General features: G+C 48.9%; 1 protein-coding gene across 1 annotated transcript in view; it reads right to left on the bottom strand.

The window, feature by feature from the left end:
• The window catches only part of LOC137528684 (butyrophilin subfamily 1 member A1-like), a 108,963-nt gene that overhangs the window by 12,850 nt on the left and 72,512 nt on the right, over positions 1 to 23,601 (bottom strand). The window contains exons 2-3 of the mRNA XM_068250150.1: positions 15,903 to 16,253; positions 2,144 to 2,422 (exon numbers count right to left, since the gene is read on the bottom strand). Coding sequence (XP_068106251.1) covers positions 2,144 to 2,422; positions 15,903 to 16,253 — 630 coding nt within the window. The remainder of the gene's footprint in view (positions 1 to 2,143; positions 2,423 to 15,902; positions 16,254 to 23,601) is intronic.

Raw genomic sequence — 23,601 nt, 5'->3', positions numbered from 1 at the left:
GACAAACAGCTTGTCAGAGCTGGCTGTGTTTATCTCTATAGTGTCAGTCTGCTGCTCTCCCCGCCTCCTGCAGAACTCCAGTCCCCGCCTGCATCCCTTCCCTCCCTGCTGATTGGAGGGAAGGGACGGGGGCAGGGACCGGAGCTATGCAGGAGGCGGGGGAGCAGCTGAGACTGACACTACAGATGTAAACACAGCCTCACAGCACGGCTGTGATTTATGGAGGGATTGCAGAGTGCAGGGGGACCTTAGTGGGGTTTGGGATAGCAACAGAGGCTGGGCTGTATAGGCAGACCCAGCCTCTGTATGCAGATAACATTCTTTAAACACACCTCGGGTTCTCTTTAAGGGACAAATTAACCGAGTGGGGTATGAAGGCTGCTATTTTTATTTCTTTTTAAACAATACCAGTTGCCTGGCTATCCTGCTGATCCTCAGCCTCAAATACTTTCAGCCATAGAACCAGAACAAGCATTGCAGATCAAATTTTTTTTATGACCCTTGTGAGATGGGCCCCAAGGCCATAAAGAGCACCAAGTGTAGCCAAGGTGTGAACATTGGTGGTGGTGGGGGCGGTAGAAGGCGGCAATCAAAGTTTCGCTGGGGGACCCATTAAATGTAGTTATGGCACTGGTTTCTAGTCTAAAGTCAAGCAACGCGTCTGAACAACACTTGGCCCAAACTGTGGCCCCAGGTATCGAGTCCTGATCTCTGCTTGCAATGGCAATTGTACGTGTGCACACACCTGTAGGCTGAGTGCAGTACGGGTATCTATTGACCTTTTGCATGTAAGACTGTTAGAGCGAGTGCATTGATGGTATCGACTGACCTTTTACATATAAAATTGTTAGAATGCGTGCCGTGCCGGTATCAATTGACATTCTGCTTATAAAACTGTTCTTCTGCAGCCATGGTAATTAGGATTAAGGCGTAGGTACAAGTCATCAATTGCAGCTCATAAAACTGAATGTGCTCAGAATTACTCCACCTAGATCCCAGCATAGTTGTGCCTCCGGACATTCTGAGATGGACAAGAGGCAACAAAACAGTCCTTCTCAGTGCAGAGCGGACTCAGAGTCAGTGCTGGACATGCTGCTTTCAGCTATGATCATGTCAGATGGATGCAAATACTTCTAAGCTAACGGTGGCCATACATCACGCAACTTGGCGGCCAATCGATCATCCGATTTGATTATTATAATCAAATCGGATAAAAATCGGTGCCGCCATGTACATGCCCGATTGATGATGCAATCAATATCGGGCCAAAATTGGTCACAGTAATCGGTCGGACATGCTGCAAGATGTCGGGCCTTCATGGTCAGTCCGGTGCACGGCGGTAACAGCGAGCGACATTAGGACGAGCGATGAACGCGACAAAACCCCCGACGCTGTCCCCCCTTCCTGTTGCCCAGTGCACCAAACGTTGCTTGTCCGCGGCCGCCGCTGGCTCCAGGCATTGTCCTCCCATACACGTGCCCCCTGTGATTGACGGCGTACACGTTGCGTACTAGTTTGGCACTTGTGCAGAGCCGGACAAAGTCTTCCAGCACCCGAAGCTGAGACACCAAAGTGCGCCCCTCCATCCCTCCCACCCATCACACCCTGATTGCTATTAGACCAAGGGCCCCCAACCCCCCACAACACCTTAATCTCTAGTTATCTGGCTTGCAGTTACTGCTGTGTATGCGCTCTTGTTTCTCTCTGCTTCAAACACAATAGGGGAATGATAGCTGAGTGAGTTGTGTGCCCCCTCCTACACTGCGCCCTGAGGCTGGAGCCTCTCTCGCCTCTGCCTCGGCTCTGCATGTGTGTGACGTTACACATGTGCCCAGTTACTACGGCAATCACATGGGGCGTGTATCTGGATGCAGGAACCCGGAGGCAGCGGCAGACAAACGGCGGACGCGAACAGTTGATGTTTGGTGCACTGGGCACATTGAATATTAGAGAGGACGTCGCTGGGTCGTCGAGGCGGAGGCCAATTCCAGATCGATTTCAGTATGAAATTGATTGGGAATCGGTCTGCAGTGTATGGGCTGCCAACAGATCTCGCTCTAATCAGATTCGATCTCAGAGAGAATTGTCTCTTGATCGATCTGCCCATACATCCATAGATGTACGGATACCTTAAGACACGTACCTGAGATATGAATATAGAGTCCAGTCGATCTCCCGGTCACTGGGTGCCGCACTGCGCCGTACAGATGCCTGTAGTTGGTGTCCCTCAGCAGGACGCTGCTCTCCATTCTGTAGAGTCCGTTGCTCTGACGGGTGACGTCCTCCGAGCTGACGCCCGCGATGGAAACGCCGTCCAGCTCCCAGTGCATCTCTGGCTCCGGGAACCAATCAGAGGTGAGGAATGAGACCATGATGCCGCCATCCTTCAGAGAGACGGAGGTGTTAGGGAGGGAGCCGGTGCCTGCCAAACAGAACTGCCTGTGTTACTGTTATCACCTCACTGCTGGTAAGTACACATTATAATATTAACGTGATAGTTATATAGCCCATTGTCTTCTGTCGGCATACATTTGAAAATGCAGCATGCTAATTTAATCAGCATTTTATTGCGTTAGTAGAATATTGGTAAATTTACCAATATTTTACAACCTGATTGATATATTGAAATAACGGCAATATTTGACAATATTTCACTATGACCTCACCTCTTCCTGCCCTCACACAGAACCCTCCCCTGTGGGCAACTAATAACCCTCCCCTGGGCAGCTAATAATCTGCCCCACGGGAACTAATAACCTCCGTCCTAGGCAATTTCCTAGGCAGCTTCCGGGACAACTAATATCCTCCCCCCATGGGCAACTAATAACCTCCCCTACCTGGGAAGCAAATAACTCCCACCCAACTAATTACCCTCTCCCAAGCAACTAATAACCCTCACCCCCGAGCAACTAATAACCCTCCCCCCCCAGAGCAACTAATAACCCTCACCCCCGAGCAACTAATAACCCTCCCCCCCAGAGCAACTAATAACCCCCACCCCCAGATAAACTAATAACCTCCCCCGGGCAACTAAAAATCTCCTTCCCGGGCAATAACCCCCCACTCCCGAGCAACTAATAACCCTCCTTAAGCAACTAATAACCTTCCCCTCCCAGAGCAACTAATAACCCTCACCCCCGAGCAACTAATAACCCTCCCCCCCCCAGAGCAACTAATAACCCTCACCCCCGAGCAACTAATAACCCTCCCCCCCAGAGCAACTAATAACCCTCACCCCCGAGCAACTAATAACCCTCCCCCCCAGAGCAACTAATAACCCTCCCCCCCAGAGCAACTAATAACCTCCCCCGGGCAACTAAAAATCTCCTTCCCGGGCAATAACCCCCCACTCCCGAGCAACTAATTACCCTCCTTAAGCAACTAATAACCTTCCCCTCAAGCAACTATTAACCTCTCCCCCCCCCAGGCAACTAAAACCCTCCCCAGGCAACTAATATCTTCCCCCCATGGGCAACTAATAACCTCCCCCATCCAGGAAACCAATAACTCCCACCCAACTAATAACCCTCCCCCGGGCAACTAATAACCCCCCACCCCGAGCAACTAATAACCCTCCCCCGGGCAACTAATAACCCCCCACCCCGAGCAACTAATAACCCCCACCCCGAGCAACTAATAACCCTCCCCTCGAGCAATTAAAAAAACCACACCCCCAAGAAATGAATAACCCTCCCCCCGAGCAACTAATAACCCCCCCCCCCCCCCCTTCCCCACGGCTAAAAATTTGCGCCCATCCATTTTTGGCCGCACTATTATTAACTACTCCATTCTGTGGTGCTGTACAGAATACAATACAGATAATAGCTGGATTATAACACAGAGATACAAGTTCACAAACATTACGATTACAAATCCAACAACCACCAACACAACCACAAATCTTCATGCATAGCTGAAACAACGGTATCAAACTTCCTTTTCGATTCCTGGCAGATGTAATTACTCTGATCGAATCTGCCGGGAATCTATTGCACAACATCATGTCCGATCGATCGAGCTACAATTCGATCAAGATCGAAGGGAGGTGTTAATCAGAATAGAGGTGCCTACACTCTACTCCTTGTGCTGGTAAGACTTTTTTTGTATTGACCCGAGGAAGCAGGCCATGGCTTACGAAACGCATTGTCAATTTTTTTGAATAAATATTTTTCCAGTTGAACTGGTGTCTGTATCTTCTGGAGAGGTAAGCAATTACCTCTCATTCACACGTTGTGTTTTAAAGGTTCAACACCCATATATTTTGGGTGCCTCCACCCCACCCTTCTATTAATCAGGTAAGGTTTCTAGTCAATCGGAGGTGGGGCATGGGTGGAAGCCAATCGATGGGCCATATCTGAATTGAACCATGCAACAGTGTGGATCGACCAATTCTTTAGAGTTTTCTTGCTAAAATCTATTGAGAATTGATGTGTTTTGTGTGAAAGGAATCTATCCATGGCCGGATTTGAGGAAAGGCCACAAAGGCCATGGCCTAGGGCGCCAGGAAGTAAGGGGCGGGCAGTGGGCTGGCACACTCATGCAGTCAAGCTGCCAAACATGTAAAATGCAGCAGTCCGGCAAGTGTCTGGGACTCAGGGGATGATGGGGCAGCAAACAGGGGCCGCTTACTGTCTGTGACCTGAGCTGTCACTTATCATCACCGGCCGCCGCTCTGAGTCCAGCTCCGCCCTCCACCCAGCTCCAACCCATCAGAGCGAAAAGCCCAAATTTAGCCCATAAAATGGATAAAAAAATATAATCATTTCAGATGTAATCGATCCACAAATTAGAGTAATAAAAGGATTGACAAATTGGTCATTTGTAGTCGATTGGTACCATCAACACTGTCCAACCCAATCAATCGTAAGGTTGATCGCTCAGTAAAACTGCATGGTTAATAAGCATCTTTAAATACATTGAATACTGCGTGCATAAAAAGTGTCTGTGGTAGGAGGTTTGCTGTTTGCCAGGCAGCAGCTGGTGATAGTGGCCTTGGGCGGTAAAAAGTACAAACCCCTCCTTGAATCTATCCGTCTCTGATCAAATTCCAATTGGAGAAAGTTTGATTGTATTGCCATATCGGGGGAATAGTCATGTGTGTGTGTATCTTATCTATCCCTCCTCATTTTTTTGTAAAGTGACTGCTCTTCGGGCTCACCTAAGTCCTCTGCTGTGTTCTCCACCAACCCACGACACGCGGATCCTTCATTGCTTTCACGTAAAACTTTTGTGCGGCTTCAAAGACTTTTGCAACTGTTAATTGAGATTTGGGTGCTTTTCGGCATCCTGCATCCGGGGTCAGGTAATCCCATTTTAAGAGGTTTGAGATGGAACTGAGCCTTCTAATACCTTGGTCATTAGCAGGGAATGAGCGGGGGATTTAATGATCTGATGGCATTAACGTTAGAGAGAACGTAAGTATATACAATTACACAAAGACCTTCTCATGCTTAACGCAAGATCAAACGTGTTTATAGGCAGCCGGCCTCGCCTTGTATACCCAGAGTTACTCTCTCCTTCACCTGCAATCACCCCAAACTCTAACGGTGGCCCCACACACCTTACTATTTAAAGAGAACCAGAGGTCTTGCATCGGTATAGATAGGGGTAAAGCTACAAGCAAGCAAAGCTGTCGATGGGATCTTTACAATTCGAAAATGTATTGCAAAATAGTAATACTTGCAATGTTCACTAAATAGAATGTCTGCTTCCAGGATTTAATGAAATCCTGAACAGGCAATCAAAATGAAATTGGTACTCACCTGGGGCTTCCTCCAGCCCACCGTAGGCCGCGAAGTCCTATGGCGGTCTCCTGGCTCCTCCCCCAGTCCCGCTGGCGGCTCCGGTACCTGCGACTTTCAGGCTGAAGGTCAGCAGTACACTTCCTGGACGGGGATGCTCCGCGTCATCACGCCGGCTGCTATGCGGCATCACGCCGGCCGGCGCGACAGTCCTGCGCATGAGCGGTTTTCTAACTCTGAAACGTGCATGTGCTGGACTGACAAGTAGCAGGCGGCATAATGACGTGGAGCTTCCCCGCTCACGAACAACCCGGCCGACCTTCAGCCCGAAGGTCGCCGGTACCGGAGCCGCCAGTGGGCCCAGGAGAGGAGCCAGGAGGACGCCGGGGGACCTCGCGGCCTATGGTGGGCTGGAGGAAGCCCCAGGTAAGTACCAATTTTATTTTTAGTGACTGTTCAGGGGGTCCCTTTAACAATGTAAATTTTGCGTGTAGTTAGGCTTCAATGTACATGTATACAGCATCCTTTTTTATTTTTTTAAAGGACAACTGAAGCGAGAGGGTTGTGGAACCTGCCATATTTATTTCCTTTTAATCAATACCAGTTGCCTGGCAGTCCTGCTGATCCTCTGCCTCTTATACATTTAGCCATATCCCCTGAACAAGCATGCAGCAGATAAGGTGTTTCTGACATTATTGTCAGATCTGACAAGATTAGCTGCATGCTTGTTTCTGGTATTATTCAGACACTGAATAATAGCAAAAGCTTACAACAAACAATACTGCAGCCAAATAGGCCAGCAGGGCTGCCAGGCAACAGGTATTGTTTTAAAAGTAAACAAATATGGCAGATTCCATATTCTTCTTACGTCAGTTGTCCTTTATGCATAGCTCCCAACTTTCTCTCTTTTGGAGGGACGGTCCCTCTTTGGGAGCCCTGTCCCTCTTTCCTCCTCATTTGTCCCTCTTTCAGGACATTGTCCCTCTTTCTATGTAAATATATATATTTCTCTATATAGATATATTACTAATTTTAAAATGTTAATATGAAGGAAAATGAACCAGAATAGAAAGGACCAGTGTGGTTTCAATTATAAAACATATTTTTGTTATGAAATCTTTATGGATTTAGGGGTGTGTCTGGGGCGTGGCTAGGGGTGTGGCTTAAGTGTCCCTTTTTCTCATCTCAAAAAGTTGGGAGGTATGCTTTATGTGTGGCTGGATTAGCGGCATGCTTGTTTCAGATGTGTGATTTTCAGTGCAGTTTCTAGGCTAAAATGCACCCAGGGCGAGGGTGTAAAAATTGCGCCCCCCCCCCCAGGATAGGTAGCCAGCTATAGGTCCCCCCCGAGTATAGGTGGCCAGGCATAGGTGAGCCAGTAAAGTTGCCCCCCGTATAGGTTAGCCAGGTAGTTACCTTCAGTATAGGTAGCCAGTATAGTTGCCCCCAGTATATGTTAGATAGGCAGGCACCCCTCCCCCCCGGTATAAGTTAGATAAGTAGGTGCCCCCAGAACAGGTTAGCTAGGTAGGTGCCTCCAATATAGGTAGCCAGTATAGTTGCCCCCAGCATAGGTTAGATAGGTAGGTACCCCCAGTATAGGTTAGTTAGGTAGGTGCCCCCAGTATAGGTAGCCAGTATAGTTGCCACCTGTATAGGCTAGCTCGGTAGGTAGGTGCCCCCAATACAGGTTAGATAAGTGCCCCCAGTATAGGTTAGATATGTAGCTGCCCCCCAGTATAGGTTAGATTAGGTAGCTGCCCCTTAGTATAGGTTAGATAGGTAGGTGCCTCCAGTATAGGTTAGATTAGGTATGTGCCCCCAGTATAGATTAGATAGGTAGCTGCCCCCCAGCATAGGTTAGACAGGTAGCTGCCCCCCAGCATAGGTTAGACAGGTAGCTGCCCCCTAGCATAGGTTAGACAGGTAGCTGCCCCCCAGCATAGGTTAGATAGGTAGCTGCCCCCCCAGTATAGGTTAGATAGGTAGCTGCCCCCAGTATAGGTTAGATAGGTAGCTGCCCCCCAGTACAGGTTAGATTAGGTAGGTGCCCCCCAGTATAGGATAGATAGATAGATAGATAGGTAGCTTCCCCCAGTACAGGTTATATTAGGTAGGTGCCCCCCAGTATAGGATAGATAGGTAGCTGCCCCCAGTACAGGTTAGATTAGGTAGGTGCCCCCCACTATAGGTTAGATAGGTAGCTGCCCCCCAGTACAGGTTAGATTAGGTAGGTGCCCCCCAGTACAGGTTAGATTAGGTAGATGCCCCCCGTATAGGATAGATAGGTAGCTGCCCCCAGTATAGGTTAGATAGGTAGCTGCCCCCCAGTACAAATTAGATTAGGTAGGTGCCCCCAGTGTAGGTTAGATAGATAGCTGCCCCCAGTATAGGTTAGATAGGTAGCTGGCCCCCAGCACAGGTTAGATTAGGTAGGTGCCCCCCAGTATAGGATAGATAGGTAGCTGCCCCCAGTACAGGTTAGATTAGGTAGGTGCCCCCCAGTATAGGATAGATAGGTAGCTGCCCCCAGTACAGGTTAGATTAGGTAGGTGCCCCCAGTATAGGTTAGATAGGTAGCTGCCCCCCAGTACAGGTTAGATTAGGTAGGTGCCCCCCAGTATAGGATAGATAGGTAGCTGCCCCCAGTACAGGTTAGATTAGGTAGGTGACCACCAGTATAGGATAGATAGGTAGCTGCCCCCAGTACAGGTTAGATTAGGTAGGTGCCCCCCAGTATAGGATAGATAGGTAGCTTGCCCAGTATAGGTTAAGTAGGTAGGTGCCCCCTCAATGGCGGGGGGAGCCAGAGCCGCAGGGAGGGCAGCCCGACCTCTTCCTCCCTCTCCTCTCCCGGCCGCCCTCCGTGCTCCCCCCTCGGACTGCAGCAGAGTTAGCGCGCAGGGAAGCGCTGCTATACACAGTTACTCACCTCCCTGGATCCAATCGCCGCTCACGCCACGCCCTGCTGGTCTCCTCTCTGCAATGTAGCCTGATACACACGCTGCTTCCTGTTTACATAGGAAGCAGCGTGACGTGTGTATCAGGCTACATTGCAGAGAGGAGACCAGCAGGGCGGGAGCGGCGATCGGATCCAGGAAGGTGAGTAACAACTGTGTACAGCAGCGCTTCCCTGCACGCTAACTCTGCTGCAGTCCGAGGGGGGAGCACGGAGGGCGGCCGGGAGAGGAGAGGGAGGAAGAGGTCGGGCTGCCCTCCCCGCGGCTCCGGCTCCCCCGCTATCACAGCGCCCCCCCTTCCTCTGCGCCCAGGGCAGCGGCACGGGCCGCACGGCCGTAGAAACGGCCGTGGTGATTTTAGACACTACTGATGCATGAAAGACCAGCAGGGCTGCCAGGCAAGTGTATTGTTTAAAAGGAAATAAATATGGCAGCCTAAATATCCCTCTCACTTCAAGTGTCCTTTAATGCTAAATGATATGTCAGGCACTGATAAGTATTTATAGCAACTCTTAATGAAAGTTCCGGTCGCCCCTATCCACGCAGCAGCCACCTCATCCCTGCAGTGACAGGTGTCCGTGCGCGGTAACGCAGGGCCGCCCCTATCCTATCCGCTATCTCTCCGCTGCAGTGACAGGTGTCCATGCACGGTAACGCAGGGCACCCCTATCCTATCCGCTATCTCTCCCCTGCAGTGACAGGTGTCCATGCACGGTAACGCAGGGCCGCCCCTATCCTATCCGCTATCTCTCCGCTGCAGTGACAGGTGTCCATGCACAGCAACGCAGGGCCGCCCCTATCCTATCCGCTATCTCTCCGCTGCAGTGACAGGTGTCCATGCACGGTAACGCAGGGCCGCCCCTATCCTATCCGCTATCTCTCCGCTGCAGTGACAGGTGTCCGTGCGCGGTAACCCCGGGCCGCCCCTATCCTATCCCCTATCTCTCCGCTGCAGTGACAGGTGTCCATGCACGGTAACGCAGGGCCGCCCCTATCCTATCCGCTATCTCTCCGCTGCAGTGACAGGTGTCCGTGCGCGGTAACCCCGGGCCGCCCCTATCCTATCCCCTATCTCTCCGCTGCAGTGACAGGTGTCCATGCACGGTAACGCAGGGCCGCCCCTATCCTATCCGCTATCTCTCCGCTGCAGTGACAGGTGTCCATGCACGGCAACGCAGGGCCGCCCCTATCCTATCCGCTATCTCTCCGCTGCAGTGACAGGTGTCCATGCACGGTAACGCAGGGCCACCCCTATCCTATCTGCTATGTCTCCGCTGCAGTGACAGGTGTCCATGCACGGCAACGCAGGGCCGCCCCTATCCTATCTGCTATCTCTCCGCTGCAGTGACAGGTGTCCATGCACGGTAATGCCAGGGCACCCCTATCCTATCCGCTATCTCTCCCCTGCAGTGACAGGTGTCCGTGCGCGGCAACGCAGGGCCGCCCCTATCCTATCCGCTATCTCTCCGCTGCAGTGACAGGTGTCCATGCACGGCAACGCAGGGCCGCCCCTATCCTATCCGCTATCTCTCCGCTGCAGTGACAGGTGTCCGTGCGCGGCAACGCAGGGCCACCCCTATCCTATCCGCTATCTCTCCCCTGCAGTGACAGGTGTCCGTGCGCGGTAACGCAGGGCTGCCCCTATCCTATCCGCTATCTCTCCCCTGCAGTGACAGGTGTCCGTGCACGGCAACGCAGGGCCGCCCCTATCCTATCCGCTATCTCTCCCCTGCAGTGACAGGTGTCCATGCACGGTAACGCCGGGCCGCCCCTATCCTATCCTCTATCTTTCCACTGCAGTGACAGGTGTCCGTGCGCGGTAATGCGAGGTCGCCCCTATCCGTGCAGCAGCCACCTCTCCTCTGCAATGACAGGTGTCCGTGCGCAGTAATGCCAGGGCACCCCTATCCTATCCGCTATCTTTCCGCTGCAGTGACAGGTGTCCGTGCGCGGTAACGCAGGGCCGCCCCTATCCTATCCGCTATCTCTACGCTGCAGTGACAGGTGTCCATGCACGGCAACGCAGGGCCGCCCCTATCCTATCCGCTATCTCTCCCCTGCAGTGACAGGTGTCCGTGTGCGGCAATGCCAGCACGCGTACGTCGCCCCTATCCGTGCAGCAGCCACCTCTCCCTTGCAATGACAGGTGTCCGTGCAGCAGCCCCCTCTCCACTGACGTGACAGGTGTCCGTGCGCAGTAACGCCGGGACGCCCCTATCCTATCCCCTATCTCTCCTCTGCAATGACAGGTGTCCATGCACGGTAATGCCAGGCCGCAGAGGTCGCCCCTATCCGTGCAGCAGCCACCTCTCCCCTGCAATGACAGGTGTCCGTGCGCGGTAATGCTCGGCTGCACATCACCCCTCCCATTTAATTATTCAATTCCGCTTCAATGCTGAGACCGCTGTCCGACCGCCACATCCCAATTTAGTAATCCATAAAAAATCAACCTGAATCTCATTTGCAACGACCTTCAGAGAAGCTGGGAAGACAAATATAATTAGACTCCTATAAGGAAGAATGGGGGGAGGGGATCATACTAGGAGGAGAAACAGCAAGGAGAGAGCTCGGCGTTGTCAGGGCTCCTCTAATGAGGATTATTCGGTAGCAGGAAATTTGGGTGCCGGCGGCTAGTGGACGATTTGGGCGCCCATAGTCGCTAATGCAAATATCATTAATACGGAGCCCAGAGCAGAAATTTGGCAGCCCGATAAATATTGTTTGCAACATTAGAACATTAAAGTTTTTTGAAACCTGTTATTGTATTGAAACTTGTAATGTTATAGGCTTTGTAATATTATTTGTGTTTAGTTGTATCAAATATTTTATCGTTTGTATGTACAATTTTTACGTTTGTAAAGGTGTTTGTGCAGGGGGGGGGGGGGAACGGTTAGGGTTAGGCCCCGTTTACACTTATAACAGAAAGAAAACTGATTTTCAAAGTAATGCCCATGTTTTCCTATGGCACGCGTTTTAACGTAAATCTTTTTCACAATGCTCTGCTATGGAAAAAACGCGTACTAACACGTACCAACACACACTAACACACACCAACTGATTAAGTGTAAATGGGCCCTTAGGCATCAGGAAGGGTGTTTTTGCAGGGGTGGGGTTTAGTGTTAGGCACTACCAGGGGGGTTAGGCACCACAAGGAGAGTTTTAGGGTTAGGCACCACCAGGGAGATCTTAGGGTTAGGCACCACCAGGGGAGTTTTAGGGTTAGGCACCACCAAGTGAGGTCTTAGCATCAAGCACCACCAGGGGGCTCTTAGGGTTAGGCACCACAGGGGGGTGGGGGTGGTCTTAGGGTTAGGCACCACTAGCTCCCTTGGATTTGGCCTGCAAGTTACATTGACACTTGCGATAGATGTCACCTAAAATATCATTTTGTGGTTGCTTTGAATGACTGTTTCTCTGCCAGCTCATTGTGCTCTATGGAGAGGGGAGGGGTAGGAAGAGCAGGAGGTATTCCTCTGCAGTTCACAGCTGAAATTACAATAGCAGGCATTCAAATCAAATTCAGTCACCACAGCTTCACAAACCAGGAAAGCCCCGCCCACATTCAGGCAGCAGAGTGATGTCACTGTACACACTCCCCTCCAGAACACGGCAGTGGGAGTGTCACAGTGTGAGCCTCCATCAGGCTAAATTATTGTCGTCAGAGAGGACATTCCAATTTAACTGACAAGCCGTTTACACTGTTACATGAGGGAACTACAAGGAAGGAACTGAACCCCTGTGATAGCTGTGGCGGGGCTAATGACAGGCCGGTATGTTCAAAACAAGAGTGTATATAATATTCTCATTCATTGGAGGATTTTTTGTGTTAGTAATGCTATAATAATCTAGTTTCTTAGTGTGCAGCAATGTAGAATGCAGGAGAAACAGATATTAACCACTTTAACCCCGCCCGTACGAATTTCTCCGTCCCTTTTTCCATCCTTTAACCCCCAGGGACGGAGAAATCCGTACTTTCCGCGTTCCCGACGCTGTCCGCGCTCCCGCTCGTAAACACGCCGCCCGTCGCTAGTAAACACGCCGCCGCCCGCTCGCCCGGAGATCAATGAACGGGAAAATCCATTCCCGTTCGTTGATCTAAGCCCCACAATGATCCGCTGCTCTCCTATGGGCAGCGCGATCATTGTGAGAAAAAACTCACGTGTCCAGCCTCCTTATACTTCCTCCAAGCTTCCGGAAGGACGCTTGGAGGTCGCATTAAAACAAAAAGTTACTGTGGCCATCTTGTGGCCAAATAGTAAACTACACCCTACACAATTTTTCACATACAAATGATTTTTACACAAAAAATTAACTCATTACCTCCCACACTCCCCATTTTTTTTTTTTTGTAATTAAAAAAAAATTCAAAAATTTACAATTAAAAAAAATACATAAATAGTTACCTTAGGGACTGAACTTTTTAAATATTTATGTCAAGAGGGTACAACACTGTTACTTTATAAACTATGGGCTTGTAATTAGGGATGGACGCAAAAATGAAAAAAATGCACCTTTATTTCCAAATAAAATATTGTCGCCAAACATTGTGATAGGGACATAATTTAAACGGTTTTATAACCGGGACAAAAGGGCAAATAAATTTCATGGATTTTAATTACAGTAGCATGCATTATTTAAAAACTATAATGGCCGAAAACTGAATAATAATTATTATTTTCCTATTTTCCCATTAAAACACATTTAGAATAAAATAATTCTTGGCATAATGTCCCACCTAAAGAAAGCCTAATTGGTGGCAAAAAAACAAGATATAGTTCATTTCATTGCGATAAGTAATAATAAAGTTATAGACGAATGAATGGAAGGAGCGCTGAAAGGTGAAAATTGCTCTGGAGCTCAAGGGGTAAAACCCCTCAGTGGTGAAGTGGTTAATCAGCCTCGTGGCTAATGGCTCTTGGCTATTACACACCAAGAATACAACACAAACTTTATTTACAACTCTCATTACAGACACAGGATGTAGCAAGACATTTGCTACTAAAACACTGCACACCCTGTGGCTATAGCTGGTAATGCATCTTACCTACTAATAGGGGAGAAGGAAGGATGCAACAGCAACTGAGGGAGTAAGGCTTTGTTCACATCCAAAATCGAAATCGCTGACAGCAGTGATTTTCAAATTTTTTTTGAGCATCTTTTTTTCCCCCTCCCGGTACGATTTTTGTGCAAAGCGCTTATTAAGCGCTTTTGCAGAGCGATTCTGTATTTTCACTTCCTGATGTCAGAAAAAGAATAAATACAATGTATTAGATCTTAGAAACGGGAACGCAATTGCCAGATAAAAAAAAAAAAAGCACATTTGTGAACGTTTTGCGTTTTTCCTATACCTTCCATTGTAGCAAAATCACCCCGAAAATGGTACATGCAGCACTTTTGTGGAAGGAAAGCAGACGAAATGTGCTGATATGAACTATCCCATAAGGAATCATTGCACAATGTATTTTAGGGCGTTTTTCAAAGTCCCCGGCACTCAAAAAAAGCGCAAAACTCCCCAGGTGTGAACAAGCCCTAAGGGCCCATTCACCCTAGAAGCGCTTTTCTGAGTGTCTTGCGATTGATTAGCATTTTTTAAAATCGCTCCCATTCACTTTCATTAAAATTGCGGTAAGAGAGGAAGAGAGGAAAGGATCGGTAAGAATAGGAAGTTAAAGCAGTAAGGACAGGGTGGGCGCTGCGTTTTTGGAAAGCGCTTCAACAAGCGCTTTTTCAGAGCGATTGTGTTTTTTTTTTTTCACTCCCTGACGCAAGTCAGGAAGTGAACTCTTTGACCCGGAAAAGAATAAATACAATGCATTTATTCTTAAAAACGCAATAGCTGCACAAAGCGGTTTTGTGAATGTTTTGCATTTCTCCTATACCTTCCATTAAGGCGCAATCGCCCCAAAAATGGTCCATGCGCCGCTTTGCTGCCCGCACACCGCACGACCTGCGCTGATATGAACATTCTCATAGACATTCATTGCACAAGCGTGTGTGAGTGTAAAAACCGGCCAAAACCGTTTCTCCTAGAAACTGCACTGTCATATCTAGCTTGCTTTGTAAACATACCGTATATACTCGCAAGCAAGCCGACCCGCATATAAGCCGACCCCCCAACTTTTACCCGAAAAACCCGGAAAAAATGACCCCCATATAAGCCGGGGGTAGGAAATGCTGGGTTGGTGCAGGCCGCGTGATCCCCCCAGTGTGTCCCAGTATAGCTAGTATAGTGCCCAGTATGGGTAGGTAGTGCCTTAGTATAGCTAGTAAAGTGCCCAGTATAGCTAGTATAGTGCCCAGTATGAGTAGGTGGTGCCCCAGTATAGCTAGTATAGTGCCCAGTATAGCTAGTAAAGTGCCCAGTATGGATAGGTAGTGCCCCAGTATAGCTAGTATAGTGCCCAGTATGGGTAGGTAGTGCCCCAGTATAGCTAGTGTAGTGCCCAGTATGGGTAGGTAGTGCCCCAGTATAGCTAGTATAGTGCCCCAGTGTAGCTAGTATAGTGCCCAGTATAGCTAGTAAAGTGCCCAGTATTGGTAGGTAGTGCCCCAGTATAGCTAGTATAGTGCCCAGTATGGGTAGATAGTGCCCAGTATAGTGCCCTGTATAGGTAGGTAGTGTCCAGTATAGCTAGTATAGTGCCCAGTATGTGTATCGCCGTTACCAGGGGAACCGCTCTTTCCTGCCTCGTCACAGCAGCAGCGCCAGGCGCATGGAGAGGGGAACCCGGATTAGAGGAAGTGGACGCTGGCTGAGCAGGTAATAGCAGTGGCGGCCGTGGGGGGGGGGGGCTGGGGGAGCCACGGACCACCACGGAACAGGACTCGCCACATACAAGCCGACCCCCCAACTTTTGGCCCCCTTTTTGGGGGTCGAAGATTCGGCTTGTATGCGAGTATATACGGTATGTAAGCACAGCATAGAATGTATTTTAGCAGCTTCTGCAGAGGGGTGAGGTGTATTTCCCTTCTCAGCCTCCTGTCACATTGAACTGCCCTCAGCCAATCAGTGAGGAGCAGGAAAGTGGGAGGGGACATAACAAGCTTCTTTCTCGCTGGCAATGTACCTAAAAAAGAGCCAGGCAATGCAGACTGCATGTAGACTACATAATAAACACAGAGCAGTGGGTAAATGTAATTTGATTTTGTGGCTGACACTCCCACATTTATGTAAATACCAGTTGGCAGATGAGACACAGACCTATGACGGCGAGTTCAATGACCGCCTCATCGTAGTCCCCATTGGCGAGGTTCTCCACCAGGCAGTGATAGGTGTCGGCGTCAGACAGAACCACCTTGTTTAGAAGAAGCGTCAGGTCTCCAGGCCCAGCCCCCGGCCGCAGCGCTGCTCTGCCGCTGTACTCGCTGCTCTGACGCTCCTTCTCCTCCTTCCCGTTCCTCAGCAGCAGCACGGTAGTGACGGACGTGGATCGGAACCAGTGCACCTGCAGGCCCTCAGGACCGAGGGGAGGCGACAGGCTGCAGTGCAGCGACGTGTTATGTCCCACCTCCACCACCTGCCTCGTGTCTGAAGACTGAACCTGAAATTTACCTGCGAGAGAGAAACAGAGAGGTCACAGAGTGGAACTATGCTGATTACTTTCATATCAGCTAATCAAGGAACTGCTACACAGATAAAGACAAACTGCAACTGAAGGATTTCGGAGGTTGTGCACTTACACTTTAAAGTGAACCAGAGACGAAGCACCCTTGTGTATTTTACCATAGAAATCAGTGGGAACATTAGAGAAAACATTTACCATGCTCTCTGTTCCATCCTCACTGCTAAAAGTGTCTGTTATCTAGCTGAGATAAGAATCCCGGACTGAGCATTGATTCTGGCTTTGCTATAATGACTCAGCTATAATGATTCCTGAGCAAAGCCAGCAGGGGGCAGGCTTGGACTCGAAGACAGCAAAGAACACAGTCTCAGCTATAATTATTCTGTAGCAAAGCCAGACCGACTGCTTAGTCGGGATTCTTATCTTAGAGGTGATAACAGGCAAATTAAACAGAGAACAATGTAACAAAGAGCAGATTAGGTGTTTACTGTCATGTTCCCACTGATTTATAAGGTAAAATACATGAGGTTGCTTCATCTCTGGTTCTCTTTAAGGACAACTGAAGTGACTGGGATATGGAGGCTGTCATATTTATTTCCCTTTAAAGAGACACTGAAGCGGAAAAAAATTATGATGTAATGATTTGTATGTGTAGTACAGCTAAGAAATAAAATATTTGGAGCAGAGTCATGAGTCTAATATTGTTTCCAGTACAGGAAGAGTTAAACTCCAGTTATCTATACAAAGGAGCCATTGAGCTCCACGGCTTTCAAAGTGACAGAGAACTCTGTCTTCTGAAGCTTGTCTGTCAGTCACTGTAGCTTCTTTTTCTCTGCAGAGGACAGGTCAATAGTTCACTGGTCTGCTCTGTAAAATCATTCAGAATACCGAGTAGTTTGTAAACTGCAAACATTAGAGAATGATGCAATGTTATAAAAAAAAACCTAAATAACTGAAAATAAAAATATGAGAATATTTTGCTACTAATCTTCTAGTAATTATCCGTACTAACCAATTCATTATATCATAATTTTTTTTCAGCTTCAGTGTCTCTTTAAACAATATCAGTTTCCTGGCTATCCTGATGATCCTCTGCCTCTAATACTTTTAGCCATAGGCCCTAAGCAAGCTGTTGTGATTTAGACATTACTGCAGCCAAATAGATCAGCAAAGCTGCCAGGCAACTGGTATTGTTTAACAGGAAATAAATATGACAGCCTCCACATACCTCTCACTTCGGTTGTCCTTTAAAGTGAACCTGAAATGAAAAAAAAACTGATGAGAAAAACAATTATATCTACAAAAATAATCCTAAATTGGGGTTTCCTAGAGTTCTAACCTGTTTCACTGGCATATGCTGATAATCCTTTTGTTTATTCAGCTCCCATACAGAGTAATGAAGACCTATTGAACTCCTTATCTCTTCCCTGCTGTCAGGAATGTTTGTCAAAGAAAACAAAGGCTTTATATGACCTCTAATTAGTTATAAGAGAGAATTAAGATGAGTACACAGGGTACTATTTTCCATCACATCAACTGCTAATCTGAAAAGTAATTGCATCGTGTGTAGGTGCCCAAATTCTTCCCGATCGATAATGCAATTGATTTTCAGTTGAAACTACCCAAAATCGATTGCGTTATCGGAATCTAATCGGAACGGTTGGGAATTATCTGATCGATCTGATGGAAAAATTGTACTGTAGAGAAACTGTAATTTACAGCACAGGGTTATTAACCACCTAAGGACCCCAGGCTTAAACCCCCCAGTGACCAGGCCATTTTTCACTAATTAGGCCACTGCAGCTTTAAGGCCAAGCTGCAGGGCCGTACAACTCAGCACACAAGTGATTCCCGCACCCCCTCCCCTTTTCTGCCCACCAACAGAGATTTCTGTTGGTGGGCCTGGATCGCTCCCAGGATATTTACTTTTGTATAAAAAAAATTTTTCTAGGAATATTGTTATTATATATATATATATATATATATATATATATATATATATATATATATATATATATATATATATCAGTCTTACCATTCATTCTCACGTACCGGGCATCTCTGGCTCTTCTCCGCTTCCTGTGACGTCACAGGAAGTAGATGGAAGCCAGAGATGCCCGGTACGCGAGGAGGAATGGTAAGACTGCCCGCTCTGCTGCGCTCTTATCTCTCCATACAGGGGGGACACTGGGGGGCACATTCAGAGGGAGGGAGAGACAATCTTATCCCAGGCCCGCATCCCACACACCACAGCTGCCGGCTGGCACCTCCATCCTTTTTTCACTTCCGCTGCCTGCCGGGACACAAGGGGGGCGGGGGGGGGGGGGTATCCCGGGACAGCAGGACCCCTCCTCCAACCCGTGACCGTCCCGACGAAACGGGACGGTTGGGGCCCCTGTGACTGTGATCGGCTGTCATAGGCTTCAGCCAATGAGAGCTGATTCCTCTCCTGCATCCCGGGGGGACAGCCGTGTCACACGGCTGTACTATGTAAATAGACGGCGGTTTCGCCATCTAACAGTCTCCTAGCAGCGCTGGGAGGCTGATGACGGAGCAGAGCTACGTCATTCAAGCGGAGATGCGTGCCCATCAGCGCACGTAATCTCCTGCAAAAAAGGACCTTACGCCAATCGGTGTTATGCAGTCCTGGGGCTGCCGCCGTGGCCACGCCCAGCGGCGTGACGCGATCGGCTAGTGGTTAAAGCTCACAATGGGTAAAAAGGGAAGTTATAAGCAGGATTACCATAGACACATATGTTTATCTCATTATGCTACTTTTATGGTCTTTGTCACCATAATCATTTCAATTAGTGAGCCCCCCCCTTAGCTACAAGGGTCATCATGGGGGAAGGATGGGGGAGAAATGGCAAAAGTAGGAGGGGCCTATGATTTGTAGCGATATCCCTGAACTGGAACAATCGATTTTCATCAAATTTTCTCTTTTCAATCGAATTCCGACCAACTTTACACATTCTGTTCAGATTCTCCATATTTTGCCACAAACAGGCTATGAAGGCTGGTATTATAGCTGGCCACTGAAACACCACAAGCCTCTTACATTATTTGTGTGAACAGAGGCTTCTACTGCTAAAAATTCCATCAGCTGAGGCTCATTTCAGGATCTGTGGGCGGGGCTGCTGCTCGGATTGCAACATCCAGCTGTTTGGACTACGAGTGGGCGGGGCACAGCCTGCCTCTCACTCAGAAGATTACAGCCTATAGCAATGACAGTCTGTTACAGACAAAAAGAAAAAACAAGCAACTTTTCTACAAAAACAAGTTCTGCAACTCAATGCGGCACGGATCGAAGAAAACATTTGTCTTCGGAATAAGGCTTTAAATGTTTTTCTCAGCTCCCTCGTAAACAAGGAGAGAGAGAGAGAGAGACGAGGGATGCGGGAGGGAATGGAAAATCGTCACACCGTTGTTGGGACAATCTTGGGCATAAATATCATCTCTGCCGCCGCGACTGACGCAGTCTCCGCATAATGATATATTAATGATATTTTTTGCTTTTAAATGATGCCGGGTTATGGCAGGTACGGCGCTGGTCCCACGCTAAGTTATTCAGCTCTGCAGCCGCCCCCCGCAGGTATTGTTCTGCGCTCCCCGCCGCCTCTGCAGGGGGTCACCGGGAGAAAAACACACTTGACCAGTTAATTGCAAATCATTGTCAAGAGCTTCTCTTGCTGCATGTTGTTTTCCTACTCAGTGTGGTTACTGAGCACAGCTGCGCCTCTTCCCCAGCAAAACACACAGTGCGAACGCTAAGCCGCCGAACGCCGGCAAAAATAAACCCTTTACCTTCCGCTGGCGGACTTAGGTCAGGGGCAGAGCCGGATCATCCACAAGGGAATGCTAGGCAGCTGCTCAGGGCCTGCAGAGAGTCTAGGGGCTTGGTGGAACATACCGGGAAAAAAGGCGCCTGGAAAGAAGGGTGCAGGGAATTGCCGGTAGTAGAATGTCACTACAATTAGTGATATTCTACTGCTGGATTCCAATAGAAAAATATGGGTAATGATTACCAATATTTTACTATGGCTAACCCTACTCTCACTCAGAACCCCTCCCTGGTGGTGCCTAACCCTAAGAACCCCCCTGGTGGTGCCTAACCCTAAGACCCCCCTGGTGGTGCCTAACCCTAAGACCCCCCTGGTGGTACCTAACCCTAAGAACCCCCTGGGGGTGCCTAACCCTAAGACCTCCCAGGTGGTTCCTTACCCCAAGATCCTCCCCTGGTAGTGCCTAACCCTAAGACCCCTGCGGTAGTGCCTAACCCTAAGACCCCCCTGGTGGTGCCTAACCCTAAGACCCCCCGGTGGTGCCTAACCCTAAGACCTCCCAGGTGGTTCCTTACCCCAAGATCCTCCCCTGGTAGTGCCTAACCCTAAGACCCTTGCGGTAGTGCCTAACCCTAAGACCCCTGGTGGTGCCTAACCCTAAGAACCCCCCTGGTGGTGCCTAACCCTAAGACCCCCCTGGTGGTGCCTAACCCTAAGAACCCCCCTGGTGGTGCCTAACCCTAAGACCCCCCTGGTGGTGCCTAACCCTAAGAACCCCCCTGGTGGTGCCTAACCCTAAGAACTCCCTGGGAGTGCCTAACCCTAAGACCCCCCCCTGGTGGTGCCTAACCCTAAGACCCCACCTGGTGGTGCCTAACCCTAAGACCTCCCAGGTGGTTCCTTACCCCAAGATCCTCCCCTGGTGGTGCCTAACCTTAAGACCCCCCTTCCCTGGTGGTGCCTAACCCTAAGACCCCATGTTGGTACCTAACCCTGAGACCCCCCCCCGGTGGTACCTAACCCTAAGACCCCCCCCCCCCCCCCCCCCCCGCTGCGTAACCCTATCTCCTTGAACCCCTAAACCTCCGCCCATGCCTCAAACATTAGTTCATCCTTTTCCACAAGCCACGATATGTGACTAGGGGGGTACATTTCAGCATCAGAAGGGGCCTGATTACCGGAAAATGCAAATTGCGGCATGCATAGCGGGCGCTCTGCGATTGTAAAAGCTGCGGCCTGCAGAATAGAAGGTAAATTTCGGGGCCGGGAGACATCTGATAACGGGCGCTGCCATGAGCCCAAATGTCAGTGTTTTGCCGCAAATCGTGGCTTTTACAATTGGCACCTATGGCGGCGCCCTTTTTTCCTGCTCCACCTGGTGGATGCTAGACCTCAACAATTCTAACTAAAAAAAGCCAGGTGACCATCAGCGCTGGGCAAAAAACGCTATCTTGCCTGGGGCCCCAGTTCATCCTAATCCTTTCCTGATCAGGGGCCGACTGACAACAGCGCTTTGCGTAGCATTTTTGGCCACGTTCTGTGGCACAATTTCAGCTGTGATTGCAAGCACTGTACAATCTAGGGCCTGGGATTAAACTACCTCCCGAGTCTCTAAAGGTCCATGTCTGTTCAGGGCCGGTTCAAGTAACAATTGGGCCCTAGGGCAAAATTAGCCTGGGGGCCCCCCAACAGACACCCCCCGACCAAAAAGTTCCATTAAAGGCCCTTTTTTGCAGCCAAATTTCTCTCCTAGGCCCCTGAGCTGGCTGCTGACCCTCCCCCAATCACCTCCCAACTTAACAGACTCTGCAGAGTCCCTGGGGAGCAACATTTAAGATGGGGAGGGACATCTTGGGGGCCCCTACAGGCTCTGGGGCCCTGGGGCAACTGCCTATTTTTTCCTATGGTAGCTCCGGCCCTGTGTCTGTTGCACCCTGCCCTGTAGCCCCACCCCCTCGCGGAAGCAGTCATCGGGGAAAATACACCTGGTCTCACGGGATGCTTTTGGAAAGGGGGGGGGGAGGGATTCAGAATAGCTGTGACATCACTAAGAGGGTGGGGCCACATACTAACATACGGCAATATATACAATATATACATTATATACAATATATACATTTTGGAAGTGTTTCTGATGCTAAAACCAGGAAAAATGCCTGGTTACCCCTTCAAGCAAGAAGGAGGAAGTGCACCATAGTGAGGCTTGCAACACATCCAATAGGACGCATGCAAGCTATTTGGAGCGCGCACTATACACGGACTTATGGGTAAATAACCCCTTATTTCCCCGACGCACACCTGAGGCAATTAAGCCTCATTTAAATCACGAATTCGAGTGCTTAGGCAGTCGTAATTACTCGTGAGCACATCACTGATCACTACAGGGCCTCTTTAAAGCTGAATACGTACTTGCAGATAACATTCAGATGGATCGGGGATCTCCGGTGAGAAATGATTGTTTCCCAGATCCATCTGGGCGAATAAGCAAGCTTTGTTCGCAGTGTCAGAAACACGATGACGACAAAAGTCAATGAGGATTGGAACGATCCTCAACTTTACAATCGGACATGTCGGTCATTCAAAAGCAAACAATCGTCACAAGTGGCGTGTATTAAACAATGGTTACCAAATTTTTGTTAAACGATGTTGTGCGATATCTTGAGAAAAATCGTAATCGCGCAAAAGCGATTCCGAAAATCGCTTAGTGGGTATGGAGCATAAAGTTGGCCACTAATGATCCAATTTCTCGGGAAAAACAGTTAGAGCGATCAGATAATTCTGATCGCAAGTGAAATCATTCACTACACCATCAACGAACCAGTCTTTGCTTCATATCTATCATGACCTTATCATGCAATAAATAAATAAATAAAATAAATAAATGACCAACAAGAAAATCCAAATTTTGGTTCAATGAAAATCTGATCGGACAAATGTTTTTATAATCGTTCATAATCGATTGTGCCCATCAGCAGAGATTATTTACAACCAATCAAATCAGAATCTCTGATCGCTCTAACTATTTTTTGCTAGAAATTGGACAGATAGTGGCCACCTTAGGTTATTCAGGAACAATTTAAAGTAATTTTATTTTTGTAACAAACGAGGTGAGAAATGAAAAGTTAGAGATCATTTATGAGAAAACTTTTGTGAATGACCCCCTATGTACTTCTGATAAGCGGACACATTAGCAGCGTTGAGCGGAGACGACCCTGTATATCAGGGAACCAGGATAATGCGCGGTGAGGCCCTTTCTCTCGCCAATTGCTCTGCGCTCTCCCGTGTACTCTGCCTGCTGAGATTTGGATTTGTGTGAAAATAGCGTGCTGGGAGTCTGTAAGCGGCGCTTCTTTCAATCTGCTTTCCATTTATGAGCATAAGAGAGTCTATTATCTTCCTTAAGCGCCGGCGTGGTGTCCCTCCACCCCGCTCCATCCCCCGGACACACCTCATTAACAGCAGCTTGCTGATGCCGATATTCCGCTATTTCTCCTGAATGTGTTGGATGTTGCGCCTCTGCTCTCTGCTCCGGGGTCTGCGGCTCATAAAACACCCT

Source organism: Hyperolius riggenbachi, chromosome 8, assembly GCF_040937935.1.
Source record: "Hyperolius riggenbachi isolate aHypRig1 chromosome 8, aHypRig1.pri, whole genome shotgun sequence".
In the NCBI taxonomy this organism is placed as follows: domain Eukaryota; kingdom Metazoa; phylum Chordata; class Amphibia; order Anura; family Hyperoliidae; genus Hyperolius; species Hyperolius riggenbachi.
Note: the sequence above shows the minus strand (reverse complement) of the source record. Positions and strands in the feature narration are given on the sequence as shown.